This window comes from Pyrus communis, chromosome 7, assembly GCF_963583255.1.
Source record: "Pyrus communis chromosome 7, drPyrComm1.1, whole genome shotgun sequence".
Classification (NCBI taxonomy): domain Eukaryota; kingdom Viridiplantae; phylum Streptophyta; class Magnoliopsida; order Rosales; family Rosaceae; genus Pyrus; species Pyrus communis.
This window is the reverse complement of record NC_084809.1, coordinates 8692138-8708297: the sequence shown is the minus strand read 5'-3', so window position 1 is coordinate 8708297 and position 16160 is coordinate 8692138. Positions and strand designations below refer to the sequence as shown.

Below are 16160 nucleotides of genomic sequence, written 5' to 3'. Positions count from 1 at the left end.
AAAACTACCTCACCCTTCTTCCCCAGTTCACTGGCGTCCCACTGCCGACGTCTTCCTCCTCAAACCCCTGTTGGAAATTATATATTATAATATAAAATATTGTAATATATAATTTTAATAATTGCATGAAAAATAGTGTTAACCAATTTCTTAGAAAGGTTATGTTGTTTAGGTGTATTCCCTTGATAAGTGATGTATATTTATAGATGAAAAGTTACATCTTTTTAATAAGTAGAAATTGGATTTTATATAAACCCATGAAATCATTGGTATTAAATATAGAAAGTTAGAGTTAATTTTTACTCGTGAGAAATAGGGTTTCTCCACTTTGTTTCTCTTATGCTTCATGTCTCAAATTATGAGTCGTGTCTTGAGAGTACAGAATATATAAAGTTCGTAAGAGTCTGAAAATTGAAGTGCTTTGACTTCGGATTATAGATTGTTGAATCCTGGGATACCGAACTACAAGCACAAGAGTAGGGGCGAAATTCTGTCTTTAGGACAGTGCATTTATGCAAGCTTCAATCTCCAAGTTTGTCAATTTTTCTAACTTTCTCTTTTGTTGTTTATATTAATCTCATACATAATTGATGTTGTGAATTTCTTTATGATTATTATTATTGTAATTCTTGCGTTATTTTCATATTTTCTAATATTGCTCCAACAATTTAAAGATAGAAATTTTTTATCTCTATGGAACAATCGGAAATATGAATGTTCACGATTCTCATATTAAGAGTTTAAAGTTGTGGCTTTAAAAGTCTTGGACAACATATGGTGTTGTATTTGATGTGAAGCCTAGAAATGATGCAATCAAGACTTTAATATCCGATTTAGTCTTGATGATTAGGTTGGATGATGTTGTGGTACTATCCATGTGGAGCGGTGTCAATCAACCGCTTGTTTCTTTTTGAAAAGATAAAATTTAAAATTATAACTTTCTGGGCAATGCATCACTTGATAAAAAGACGTGAGCAGTTTGCTTGGGTAATTTGGATCTGGTATGTATATGCATGCTTACGTCTATATGTGTCTGCAAGTTATCTTGAAAGCATGAATTGCATGACTTGTGTGATATGTCTTATGGATAAATTTCTTAATTTCAAAGATTAATATTAATTTTCTACATGCCTAGGCATTCATTCCCATTCGACCAAATGTGTGAGTTATATATGTGGATTGATTTATTTATACGACCATGATGCATCTCAATAACTGGGCATATATTTCTGTGATTAAAGTATTCTTCTTGAGTATTTATAAGGATTGCAACCCTTAAAGTCGTGTACGTAAGAATGAGTTCACTATTTGGGCAGAATCAATAACTATTTGTGAGATATCCATTCAAAACCACGTTAGGTGTTGACTCTTTCTTTCAAAGAGAGGTGTCGGTTAAGGCAAAGGCAAAGCCTATAAAAAATTTGCTTTATATCCCTATGCAAAGTTCTTTCTTCGGGAAAGAAAATAATTTCCTTATGTCAGTATATAATGCCAAAAGAACTTGTGGATGTAAGAAGGATTGAAGGCAATGATAGAGAAACTTAAACGGTCAGTTTTGTTTCTCAATTAATTACCCGAGCATGATGCAATCTTTAATGTTGTGGCTTGGCATCTGCAAACATAAGAACCTGGAAGTCTGATATGACGTTAAGGTTGTATGCTCCACAAACTCATTTAATTGAGTTAACATCTATAGAATGATGAGTATTCCTGAAAAAGGAGTAACATGTGAAGGCAACTACAAAAATGAGTTTTGCTCATAAGCCATGTTAGTCATGGATAAAACCAAAGCCAATTCCTTTGCAAAGAATGATGGGGCACTGAAATTGATTCTTATTAAGTAAGCATACACAATTAAATTAGAGATGATGATGCTTATTAAGCAAGGAATATGCATGGACATGTTATGAATTCAATGATGTTGGCTAATTTGAATTTTGATAATTTAAAGGCAAAGTACATATAGGTGGATATACAAAGGCATAATCTATAATGGAATTGATTATAGCCTTAAGGCTAGAGAAATGTACTTTGTGATAATTTAGCCGAGTAAGGGCTAAACACGATGTCCAAATTGTAAAGAGTATTTTGTTTATTAAAAGAGAGAGAATAAAAGCAATTATCTCTTATAATAAGTAACTTTAAGGTATAAAGAGTTAGAGACCTTCTTACAAGTATCTTAAATGTGGGGAGTATGCCCAAGTGTTAGCAAATTACTAACTAAAGTTCTAACATGTACGGTTGAGGACTTGACATTGTAAATCAACTACTCTTGTATAAAATATAATTTCATAAGACGGATTGTATACACCATTAAAGATAGTCAACCTAAATGGTACCAATTATTAAAGGTTTGACTAGAGAGTAAGTTGATCATCGAGTGGAATGAGGCTAAAGCCAACATAACTAATGAATCAGTCAGGCGGAAACCGAACTTAGTTGATTGAAGATCCCATGGTCTAAGTTCAATAGGCAAACTGGTTGGGCATGATTCAAAGAAGTTAAACACACTACATATCTCATTCATATGGTGGAAGAAGTGTGTTGTCTACAGAAGTTTTAGGATGTATATTTATACTTAATAACAGTGATATCTTATAAATAAGAGGAATAGAGCAGACTATTCTTAATCAATGGTCACTTATGTGAGAATAGAAGTGGGTCGCTTCTATGAGAATGAGATGACTAAATTCTCTAAGCTCTCATGAATTCGAGATTTGTTCAAGACCAAAATGAACACAATCATATGAACTGTAATATATTAGGATAAGTGATGTGTGTTACTTATTGTCTCGGTTTACTGTTGCGGTGAACAGTTCAAGATCTTCCACATCCACAGCGCCACCAAGTAAATCCGATAAGTATTCACTAAGGTAGGTTCAAGTCCAAAAGACACCTCTCCCGATGCATCTTTTGTCTGCATGTACTCTCAAATTCTTCCTAATTTTTCATTCATCTGGAGGATTGTTGGAAATTATATATTATAATATGAAATATTGTAATATATAATTTTAATAACTGCATAAAAAATAGTGTTAACCAATTTCTTAGAAAGGTTATGTTGTTTAGGTGTATTCCTTTGATAAATGATGTATAATTATAGATGAAAAGTTACATCTCTTTAATAAGTAGAAATTGAATTTTATATAAACCCAAAACTATTGGTATTAAATATAGAAAGTTAGAGTTCATTTTTACTCTTAAGAAATAGGTTTCCCCACTTTGTTGCTCTCATGCTTCGTGTGTCAAATTTCGAGTTGTGTCTTGAGAGTACGGAATATATAAAGTTCGCCAGAGTCCGAAGATTGAAGTGCTTTGACTTCGGATTATAGATTGTTGAATCCTGGGAGACGGACACTTACCGAACTACAAGCACAAGAGTAGGAGCGAAATTCTGTCTTTGGGACATTGCATTTATGCAAGTCTCAATCTCCAAGTTTGTCAGTTTTACTAACTTTCTCTTTTGTTGTTTATATTAATCTCATACATAATTGATGTTATGAATTTCTTTATGGTTATTATTATTGTAATTCTTACGTTATTTTCATATTTTCTAATATTGCTCCAACAATCCCCAGCAGCAACCACCACCTCTACTACCCAACGACGTCGTCATACTCCTCCTCCTCCTCCTCATCTCAACATAATGAAGCAACAAAAACAAAAATCCCACACAAAGCAATTTATTAGAATATGCAGGCAATTTGTTTTGTTTATCCAAATCCATCAAACAAAGTAAAAGCAACACCAATTTCACATCCTTACAAAAAATTCAGAAATCCCAACAAGCTGAAATCCCTAATTTATCAAATTTCACCATTATTGATCGCTACCCCAACCACAAAACCCGCATGTGGGTTTGCTCCGACTTCGATGATGAGAGTGACGAAGAGGGTGTCCAGTCCCATACGAGATTCTTCAAGAATCTCTAAATCTTATCGATCTCACCGGAAAATAGTGAGATAGTGGTTCAAGCGCAACTGAGGGAGGCAGAGTAATCAAGGAAGACGACGCCTCAGAATGTCGTCGTTGCGATCTGAAGTGGTGGGTCGTAGGCCGTGACCGGATCGAGAGGAGCAAGGTTCCAGAGATGCAGCCTTGGGTTCGCCGGTTCAGAGTTTTCAAACTGTGGCAACAATGGTAGCCATTTGCATGGGCGAGCTTCCAGTGCACGAGGTCGGAGAGCTTGGCTTGAGTTCATGGTGGTGGATTTAGGGTGGGAAGAGGATAGTATTTTTATTTTTTTTCCCATTATGTTTGAGCTGAGGAGGAGGAGGAGTATGATGACGTCGTTGGATAATAGTGGTGGTGGTTGCTGAGGAGGGTTTGAGAAGGAAGATAGCGGCGGCGAGACGCGGGTGAACTAGAGAAGAAAGTGAGGTAGTTTTGTGGAGGAGGAGGAGGAGACACGGGTGAATGGGTGATGGGTTTGTAGGGATGGGTCCTCATTTAAAAAATAATAATTAAATGATTTTATTTTTTAGTTTTTAAATATTTAATTACTTTTTAATAGCAGCATTTAAGGGGGTAATTGACAGACAAACTGATGGAAGATATAATATTGCAACAAATTCGAATATAAGATATGACATTGAAATGTTTTAAAGATAAGGTATGAAACTGTGATTGACTCAATAGTTGAAGTAGTTTTATGTAATTTAACAAAAAAAAAAAAAGCAATGTTGACATGGCAAAGGTTGCATTGGCAAGATTGGTGCAACCCAGAAACTCTCTTTTAAAGCACTGCTCCAATAAATTTATTATTTCCCTTCTTAAAAACCTGAAGAAGGAGCTTCCTAATGCAGCAAAGATTCAATCATACGAGGGTTTATCAACCGGCACGTTGTGTCGAGAATCTTTGTGTGTAATGAGTTCCATGTGATCTGGCTGAGCACATAAAAGAATCCTCCAGATTGTCTCCATATAATCTTGTACTCCAATCCTTTTTATCAGAGATCTTATACTGAGATGGAAATTTTATGTGTGGAGCTTGTCCCGTTCTCCCTCAACTATCTTTTCTGTCTTATTTCTGTAAAGAACCTAAAGTGAAAATTTATGCATGACATCTGAATTTTGTTCCAACTTGCTAGCTTCATTTAATCTATTACCTTTCTTTGTCTTCTCTTTTCTGAGAATCGTTCCATGATACACACACACACATACGATATTGAGGGAGGAAAATGAAACTGGGGACCTTGGGACATAGTGTGAATGTTTTTAACCAGTTGAGCTAGAAGCCATTTGCATGATTTTTTTTTTCTTTTCGCATTACATGGTACAATTAGGACATGCATTTTCTGAACTAAATACCAAAATTGAACCGAACTTAAAATTTACAGAAACTAAAAATTATTGAACTTTTCGGTCCAGTTTTAATAAGCAAACTTGGTAGGTTCAGTTTTATCAAAACAGAACCAAAATTATCATCATCATTATCATCATCATCATCATCATCATCATCATTCTTCTTCTTATTATGAGTATATAATATATTAGTGTTATTTTTTTGTTTGTAACTTATTATTTTATTTGGGTTATAATTTGTAACTTGTTATTTTGGTTTTTGGATGTAACTTTTTAATTTCACTAGTTGCTTTCTACTTCAAGTTTTAACTTGAACTTAACTTATTTATTATTCCATTTAATTCGAAGTTACATAAAAATTTGGCACTTAAATTCAAATCCTCAAACTCACATAAAAATTACACCAAAATTGCCACAAACAGTCACTTAAATATGGGCTAAAATTGAGTGAGCCGAAGCACTGGCCTAACAAACAAAAGCCCAATCCAATCACGGCATGCATGCTCCTTGGTCCTCCTGAGTCCTCCACCAAGTAAACGAATTGGAAATTTTCACGGATTGTAATTTAGTTTTGAGCTGAAAACTGCGGGACTCTGAAAAACCGGGGCTACGTACACTGCCAAAGGTGCTGCAGAAAACTTGAAATTCAACATGGTTTCTATTCCCTCCCTTGTTTATCGAAGTATAATCACGTGACTTCACATGAATCGTACGAACTACAGATCCTTTCTTGCAGCTGTTCATTCCTTTCATGAGCCCCCTATCTGAAAAGGGTGATCGTGAGGCATCCAGTTCGATCAACTCGATCCTTCCATTCAAGTAATGGGGACCATCATGCTCTTAAATATTAGCCAAAACGGAGGGTGGCAACATGGATATATTGCTATGATAGTACTAATGAATATAGATCTTGTGCTCAAGTTTGAATCTATCTCGAAAGTAACTATTGATCAGAACATTGGCTTGTAAACTTAAACTAACTTGTATGGAAAACTTCATTCAGTTTTATTGAACAATCAAGTATTTGATTTGACAAATTATATAAGGTGGAAAAGTATATATACATTCTTATTTATTTATGAAAAATATTATTCTTATTATCTACTTGTACTATCTCTTTAATAGAGATGAAACTCCAAATGTGTTGTGTGCCCCTTTATTAGAGAGATTGTACAAATAGAGGGTAAGTGTAGGATTACTCTTTATTTATAGGATTAATTCGAATCCCTTACATTTTTTCCAACTTGTTTAGACTAAACATATGTTGGTTTACAAAATGAGAAATTAGGTTCACATCCTTTGTTTTGATACTCCATTAATTAAAACCTTATTCTTTTTCAATTTTTGATCAAGGTCCTTGGGTATTAATAACATCATTAATTATTTCAATAATAAAATATTTTTTATTTCTAAATATATTCATTTAGTGTTAAAAATGTTACAATTAGTATATTTATACTTATGGCTAAATTTTTTATCACATATTTTCATTTTTAGTTTGTAGCAATTTTTAATTTGCAAATCTTTTTTAATTGGTACCAGTTTTCCTTTCAGTTTTAATTTGTACCCATATATTAATTTCTTTTTGTGCCCATATTTTTTTAAGTCATTTTATAATTAATCAATGATAGAAAAATTACATATGGTATATTTATGTTTTATGGCTAAACTTTGTATCATATATTTATATTTTTCGTTTGTACCCATTTTTAATTTGAGACTTTTTTTTTTTAATTTGTAGTATTTTCTTTTTAGTTTTAACTTGTACCCATGTATTAATTTCTTAGGGAAACTTGATATATGTCCAATTTTTTGAGCCATAGGAATAGTCCAATTTATTAGAATAAGTCCAATTCCTTAAATCTTATTATTTTATTATCAATAATTATCTCTTAAATGATAAGATTTATTATAAAAATCAAATTTCTTCCCAATTATCTCTTTGATTATTTATTTATTTTTTGTTCTTTCTTGTTCTTTATCCCGTTTTAAACCCCATTTATAGATTTTCTTTTTTATTTTTATAATCAACCTATATCACAGGTTAATTATATTTATCTACCTATATGACAGATTCTTTTTTATAATCAAGTAAGATTCATGTGTCTTGCTTGTAGATATATTATGTTTTTTCTACCTTTTAGTTAAGTTTCATATCTTACTTATAGGTATGATATACATTCAGATATTTGTTACTTGAGTTAGGGTAGAATGATTTCCAGATAGATTTATGTTAATATATTAATTTTTTGTTATAAGATATTAATTATATTTTTTTGGGGTTGAAAATTCATAATATTAGAAGATTTTAATTGATTTTTAATATTTTTAGAAAATATAAAATGAGTATTTATATACATATAATTGGGTAATTGGACTCACTCCTAAAAACCATCTATGTTTTTGGACCTGGATCTAAAAGCCCCTAATTTCTTTGTGCGCCCATATTTTTTAAAATTTCATTTGTACTCATAATTTTTTATCTTTTATTTGTACCCTAATTTATTAATGTACCCATTCTTCTTTATTAATGTACCATTTGTTATATGTGAAATGTACCGATTTTTTTTTTTTTTTTTGTAAAATGTATCAATTTTTTTAACACTATAGAAACATTCTTTTGCCATTTATTATTTCTTATTGTTACATAGTTTTATCCATTTATTCAATCAAAATGTTTGAAATTTTTTTGTTGTAGCCGTTTCTAATAGTATTATAATGAGGGATTTTAAATTTATAGGATTATAAATCTCATAAAATATCAAACAATTAATGTCAAAACTATAAAAATATAAGGGAACTGTTATTAGCACTCCAAAAATCTCATTTGGCACTCCAAACTTTCTATAATTAGAAAGAAAAATACACTTGTGAGGAGTGTAGAATGAGATTTTTGGAGTGCTAATAACAATTCTCAAATATAAATACTAATAGTAAAATAATGAGGTGTACAAAGTCAATGGACTTTGATCAAACTTTCATTACAATTAAGGTTTTAGTCAAAGAATGTTAGGAATTAGGGACCGCATCCAAACTATCCATTTACAAAATTTGATTAAGATGTTTTGATCAATTGTCAACTCAGCATTTTTCTATTTATTTTATATATCTCTACTAATTAATAAAAAACTCATTGTCAACTAAAATCCTATGAAATTACCAATTTAGCCCTCTAATTAAAACAAAACATAAATAAGAAATATGGTGCAGAAATGTAATTTCACACAACCAAATTTTGCTGTTTTTTTTTTTCAAAGTCTCACCTACATGTAATCCTAACATATCTCTAATTAAAAAAAATTTAAAAAAAAATCCTACCCACTCCCACATTCTCTATCACTCTCTTCCTCTCTCCTTCTATGTCATATCCTGGCCCGAGACGGATCACTTCCCGGGCCCACTCCACCATCGTAGCACGATATTGTCCGCTTTGGGCCCCGACCACGCCCTCACGGTTGTGTTTCTGGGAACTCACACGAGAACTTCCCTCCACCATAGCACGATATTGTCCGCTTTGGGCTTACCATTCCCTCATTGTTTTGTTTTTGGGAACTCACGAGCAACTTCCCAATGGGTCACCCTTCATGGGATTACTCTAGCCTCCTTCTCGCTTAACTTCGAAGTTCCCATGGAACCCGAAGCCAGTGAGCTCCCAAAAGGCCTCGTGCTATGTAGGGATGAGAATATACATTTAAGGATCACTCCCCTGGGCGATGTGGGATGTCACAATCTATTTCAAAAACAAAAATAAAAAATTTTCTCACACACTTTGTGTGTGCCCATATATATGCTAGTATCCACTTAAGTTAGCTAACAACTAATTTTCTACAATCTAGAAATTTTTAATTTGTGGTTTTATTAAATTAATTTAATTAATTCTTCATTATAACTAAAAAAGTAACTTTTATTTCTGTTATTATATTTAATTATTCTCTACCTTCATTAAAAAAGGTTATTAATAAGTCATTAATACTTTCATAAAAATGTATTTAAAACCTACGTTTAGACTCTCAATGTACTAAGAAACAAAATGTACCAGAAATCCAAATATACCATAAAACCAAATGTACCTATATTATAGGTAATCAAACGTACCTCTAAATAAAATTGTAAAAAAAAAAAAAAAAAAAAAAAAAAAGTGTTATTAGCACTCCAAAAATCTCATTCTACACTCCTCATAAGTGTATTTTTCTTTCCAAATATAGAAAAGTTTGGAGTATAGAATGAGATTTTTAGAATGCCAATAACAATTTTCAAAAGAAAAAATGTAAAAAAATGTTTAATCAAATTTGAGGTGCTTATATCAAAACGCCCCTTATTCATATATGACAGTCGGTACAATGTTATTACAGTATATAACCAAGTTCATGTACCTACTGGGTACCATGAGACCAAAAAAAAAGGCCCACAGGAAAGAAAGGAAAGGAACAGCAGAAAGAAATTAACGAAGCTTCCAAGTGCACACTAGCCCTCCAAGTATACCTAGCCTATCTACATTCTACAGTCATAAACTTGGGACGATGGATCAACAGCCAGCTGAACCACTGGTCTCAGCTCATCCCAGTTTCCATTAGTAAAGAAATCGCCGTCGCTCGGGTTCCTAAAGCTTGAATAAGTTGTTGCAAAATGAGTTGGGTCATAGATAGGGTCCAACTCCCCTCCAAGCCAGTGATTTGTTTCGTCAACTTGTTCATCCACATGAATTGGTTTTGATCTTTCAATGCGTTGAAAGACCGAATCTTCGAGACCGACGTGTAGCTCACTGCAGTAGATCCCAGATTCGAAGCTGCATGTTTTAGAACTTGAATCGGTAGGGTTTTGTCTGGTCGTGGATTCTTTGAAGTCTGGTGTGTACTTTTTATAAGATGGGATTCGTTTGAAAATTCGGCAGAGTGTCCAGACCTCCTGCAAATCATATTCACGTAATTGTACGTTGTAATTAGTTTTGGACCACTTTCTATGCATGAGAAGACAGTACTAATTAAAGAAAAAGGCAACTTAAGGATACGCAACTCCAAGTATGATGCAAAATTGCATAATAGAACATCAAAACCAAAGGACAGTATACTTCTAGGGGAGCGCAGCAACTGATATTCCAATTTTTTTTTCAATCTCAGCTGAAGTGGGAATTTCATATATTTACAATCAGTAAGCAACTATCTTATCATGGGTCATGATATATAATTGATGTTTGTATTTGGACTTCCACTTCACAAAGGTACATATAATTTGTGTTTATATAGAAAATATATTGATAAGTTAATTTATATAGCATGAACGCGTATATATGTGGTGTATGACATACTAAACAATGTCCAAATTCGAATGATTGGATGCTCATCAAATAAGGATTAAGAGATTGAACAATATTCAATTAGAATGATTTTATTACAGGGATGATCTTCAAAAAAAAACTAAGAGATTGAACGATTCCGATTATGAACTTTTTACGATGAAGATGCATTATTTGCAAGTGGGGGATTTCCCCCAAGGGTAATGCAAATACTATGCTTTCCCTACATTTATAGGATAATAATTCTAACTACACTAGCCATCAACATGTAGTGGCGAATGTACATTCAGACTGGAAGTGGCCATCTCCCCCCAACCTACATACATGTGGCTCTATGTACGTAATTGGCTTACAAAATACTAAACTTTCACATAAGAGTAAATTGTAGAAATGATTCCTCAACTTTAATCAAATTGAAGCAATAGTCCCTCAACTAAAAATTCATTACCATTCGTTTCTCAACTCATCAAAACATCTAGCTGTGACCATTTTCTTCAATTTCGTCAAAATGAGTTATTTTGGAAGGACTATTGCTACAATTGGGTTAGAGTTCAGAGACCAATGCTCCAATTGTGTTAAAGTTGGGGGGATCATTTCTCTAGTTGGGTTAAAATTGAGAGACTATTGATACAATTTTTCTTATTTAATTTTCCATATTTGCCGCTTGATTTAGCCTAATGTGCATGAAAGGTGACTCATTTTGACGGAAGTTCTAACGGAGTTGATGAAAAGGACCATAGTTGCACGTTTTGATGAGTTGAGGGACCAATGGTAATGAATTTTTAGTTGAGGAACCATTGCTCCAATTGGGTTAAAGTTGAGGGACATTGTTACAATTTACTCTTCACGTAATTATACTAAAAATGGTTAAATAAAAGTGTTATTAGACTCCCCAAATTCTTTAATCCAACTCGACTATTGTCAACATGGCATGAAAATTAACACATAGATTGGGTTCTCAAATAATTATAAAAAGCATAAGAATTATAAGAAACTTACAGCTTCTTCTTGTGTAACGTCGACTTTGGCCTTTAGGAACTTGGCATTTTTGCCATGGCCATTAGGAGGAAGGCGAAACTCATTCATCATCCAATCAGTTTTGGTGCCTTTGCCAGCACTCCCACGGTAGTAGACTAATGATTTCTTGAGGCCAATGCACTCGAGGGGATCTTTAACTGAATTTATAGGCTTGTCAATCCCAGTGGCTTTCCAAAATCCAGAACCTGTGACTCTGTTAGGTCTTACACTGTTCCTATATTTTCTTCCTCTTCTGCAAAAGAAGTAGCACTCATTGTCCCCCACGCTGCTAGCTTCTTCATTGTTACCGGAAAAGGAGATTCATTAAGTCAATGGACGAAATGCATGTTTACGCTTGACGCTTGAGTACTAGTGTTGTGTGTGTGTGTGTGTGTGTTGGTATATAAAGGCAGAGGTGAATGATTTTTCATTTTGACATGATTAAAAGAGGACTGTACATGAAATAAATTTATTCCTTTTAATTAATCCTAACATTCTAAGAAGAATTAGAATTGATAAGTTTTCTTAATGAATAGTGGGACACAACTTTTTATAACTTTGAGCATATGATAAAAGAGTAATGTTATTCTCATCATATTTTTATATCATATTTCTATACCATCTTAGATGACATCTGATGTGAACAACCACATCATTTGAAAAATTTGCAAAACCCAAGGAAAGGAAGGAGAAAGACTCCTCGCATATCATAATCATCATTTAATTAACTAATTTTTCTTAATTATTAGTTTATTAAATAATGAACTAAATTTAAAAATATAATTAATTCAAATGATGTCGTTGTCCACATCAAATGTCACTTAAGATGGTATGAATAACATTACTCATGATAGAGGCACAAAACTTTTTAGATTGAGAAGTTTCCTTAATCATAACCAAGATTTTTCATATAGCCTTGAGCATTTTATTGCGATCTCCAAGTGTTTGTATTAATTAGTATCTGACGTCATGCTTTATAGGCGACTCACACAACATAAATATTTCTCCGCATAAGAATGATAACCAGTTTTAAAAATCCTACTCTCCTAATTACTATAAGCTAATTAAGCTAGTTCAATCTCATACTAACCTTGAAAGAACGCATCACTAGTTTACTTTGGAATTTAACCTGAACCCTAGACCTATAATTTTAAATATTCCGTACGTAGTTCTTATATTAATTTCTGTATCGCTTATATATACTAGTTGTATATAGGTATTAGTTTTCAAAATATTTTAGTATAGTAAGATGCCAAGATATATATACCATCAGTAAACATGTGAACTAATTAACTCAAATTAATTAACTAAACATCTGGAGCCTTGAGGGGTCTTACTTGGGAGATCCCAAGGATCATATTTGTAGATATCAATCTGTTTGATGAGTTCCATACGAATGGCTCTCTTCTCCACCTTCCTCTTTAGATAAAACCCAACAAGCTCCTCATCTGTTGGATAAAATCTAAACCCTGGAAGCATCACTTCCTCTTCATCCTCAACCTTTTCTGATGAATATCTCACCGCCTTTGTCACCTCCATATCTCTCTCTCTCTCTCTCTCTCTCTCTCTCTCTCTCTCTCTCACAATTCTATTATTTTTCTCTGCGCTTAGCTCTCTCTCTCTCTCACAATTCTATTATTTTTCTCTGCGCTTAGCTAGTTATATATAGAACAATAATTGTTTTTTTTTTTTCAGCCCACACAAATTTTAAATAATGAAATCCAAGAATATTATAATTATAATGTCTCAAGCGGTCATTGCCATGGTCAAGTCATCATATGCTGATTCGTAAAAGAGGTCTTGGAAGGAAGTAGCTTTGCTGGCCCGTATGTAACTCTGTCCACACATGCATATAGGGTTTCGATTGAGCTCCACCTTTCCAGCCTTTGACCCTAAGTACAACTTTATCTTTGTTCCTTTTAGTCAAGTCTTACGTACTGATTATGTGTGACTAATTGTGTGTTTGCGGAACAAAGTGAAGACGGGATTCATTACTAGTAACTCATGAATAAAAGAAAGGACTTTCATGAAATCGATTCACTGCACTACAAGCTATTGGAACGTCTTATTAATGTATCTTAAAATATAAGATTGTTTTCACCGATTCACTAAACTGCACTTTATCGTAATTTCTTAAACTATTAATGTATCTTAAAGTATAACATTCTCTTCTTATAATCTTATATTAATTATTAATGACGTCACGATGCAAAGAACACGCTACATCTACATCCTCCTCCATCAGTAAGCTTGAAAAGGTTAATACATCATGATAAGTAAAGAAACATGTGATGTACGATATTTTGAAATTTGGTAGTATGGATGATAGAGCAATAGTATAAAGTCCACCTGCGTGGGCATCACCTTTGACTAAATAGGCCACGTACCTTTCCTCTTGCATTGGGACCATTAATTAGATCTAACCAGAAGCTTGGTGAAAGACTAATTATTGATGAGAGGAGACATGTAAAAATCTACCATATATATCTATTTCTTCTAGAATTTATATTGACCCATTTTAATGCATCAAACAGAATTATTTATAGAGTAATTTTAGGAAGATTAAATTTATAGATAAAATTTTATAAACTAAATAACATAGAAGTTGAGATTGAATTGTTATTTAAGTATTGATTAAAGTGTTTATTTCTTATTGGTGATATGTTATTTAGTTTGTAAATTTTATCTACAAATTTGATATCCTTAGCATTACCTTTATTTATGTGCCCTCCTATACAGCTCAGGCCGTTGTCAAGTTAGACACATTTGGACGATATAATTATGTTTCTTTCATCTTAATGTTAATTTTCTAAATACATATAATAAATTTTTTAAACCAACAAGTCACGACATTCGTTTTGAGCTCATAATACGCTGTTCTCTTTTTATGACGACAGGGTTTGAGGTTGTATGTGAAAGTAACTACGGAGTTGTTATTATTCATACTTTTTATCACTAAATAAACTTCGCGATTTCCCCATCTTAGGGAATAATACTTGGCTACTCAAAGAAGAATAGGAATTCTTACTCAAAATTCTTAGTGTTTTAAACACAAAGCTATGTGCTTATGATCAGAACCATTCATATTATGAATCACAACTGTAAAGATCATCTCTGCAAAAAATAAATTAAAACTAAGGTCGTTTAGTCAACCTATTGTAGCAAATACATACACGGTTCGTAATGCTTTTACCAATACCGTTCATTTGTTTTTAAATAGTTTGATGATCAAACGACCTTAGTTTTGATTGATTTTTTGTAGAGGCGATCTTTATAGGTTGATTTATAATATAAACGGTACTGATTATAAACACGAAATTCTATAAATTGACAACGAACAATTTTGAAAATTTTTGAGTAGCCAAGTATTGTTCCTTGTTAGGAAAGAATAAATTAAGTTACTAAATTGTGTTTTATTTTCTGAGTTAATATTAGCATGATTTTACTTAATAGAGAATTATGTGTTAGTATTAATTTGACGACAAAATGGATAAAATTTCATCAAATCAGACGGTAAGAGGTTAATTGATTAATTTCAAATAATTCAAAAAGTTAATGTACCAAAAAATTAGTTCAAAGATCAATTTCAATTAAGAATAACAATTAAAGAAGTCAAACGTCAATTTACGTATTTTTTTATTTACAACGTTTGAATTTCACTTTTATTCTTTATTTGTTTTGAGGCATTAATATATGCAATGTATATACAAACTTTTTATTGATTTTGCTGTTGCAATTCTCATATTTACATCAGGTCACATCATCAACTAACCCTGGAGACCCACCATCCCCTTCACTTATAGGTACTTAACATTAGGACCCACATGAAGAGGTTGATTCACATAACAAACTTATACTAAAGGTCCACCGCCCTTCAACGCAGATTCATTAACATTATAATGCACATGAATAAGTTTTTTAAATCATCTTGCCTCTATATCAGAAAGGTTATCTGCATATTAGGTTCATTGAAACATATAGAAATTGGATAACAAGTTTTCACTCAACTAGACAAACAACTTGTATCCAAAAATCTACACGACCTTAACGATTTTTGCAAATTCACCTCAAATAGCCAAAAAAAGTCTCATTTTATCACTACGGACATTGTTAGGTTTTCTTGTTCTGTCATTGACAATGAGGAACGGAGGCTATTTTTTGAGGGCTAATGGTATGAAGGTAAAATTGAGACGATATGAAAACCTATTATATATCTATATGGCATACGTTTTAAATGGTTGGACCGCAACTCCCTATTAGGTGTTACTGCATTTATAACAAAGCTAAAGGAATTGGACCCTTTTTTAAAAAAGCTCGGAAAATCAACTATCTATATTTCGATTATATGATATGGTCATAGTCTTACTAGTACAAATGTACAGTCCAAAATTCCATATCTGTAATTGTGCAAGATCTTGACACGAAGATAAGCACAAAAGGGAGAAAAACGAAAATTTGTGCTAGTGTGTTCACACACATACACACATAAAATATATCTTATTTTAGTTGGTTAAAATGTGTTATGTATTTCATAAATCTCATTTTA

At 32.6% G+C, this 16160-nt stretch overlaps 1 protein-coding gene across 1 annotated transcript; it reads right to left on the bottom strand.

Annotated features, from left to right (window-relative positions):
- Window positions 1-9624: 9624 nt before the first annotated feature.
- LOC137741151 (transcription factor JUNGBRUNNEN 1-like) lies at window positions 9625-13230 on the bottom strand. The gene is made up of 3 exons (XM_068480954.1): window positions 12952-13230; window positions 11597-11910; window positions 9625-10209 (listed from the first exon to the last, which is right to left on the bottom strand). Exons 1-3 carry the CDS (start codon window positions 13151-13153, stop codon window positions 9796-9798), a joined length of 930 nt encoding a protein of 309 aa, XP_068337055.1. The 5' UTR covers window positions 13154-13230; the 3' UTR covers window positions 9625-9795.
- Between the last annotated feature and the right edge of the window lie 2930 nt (window positions 13231-16160).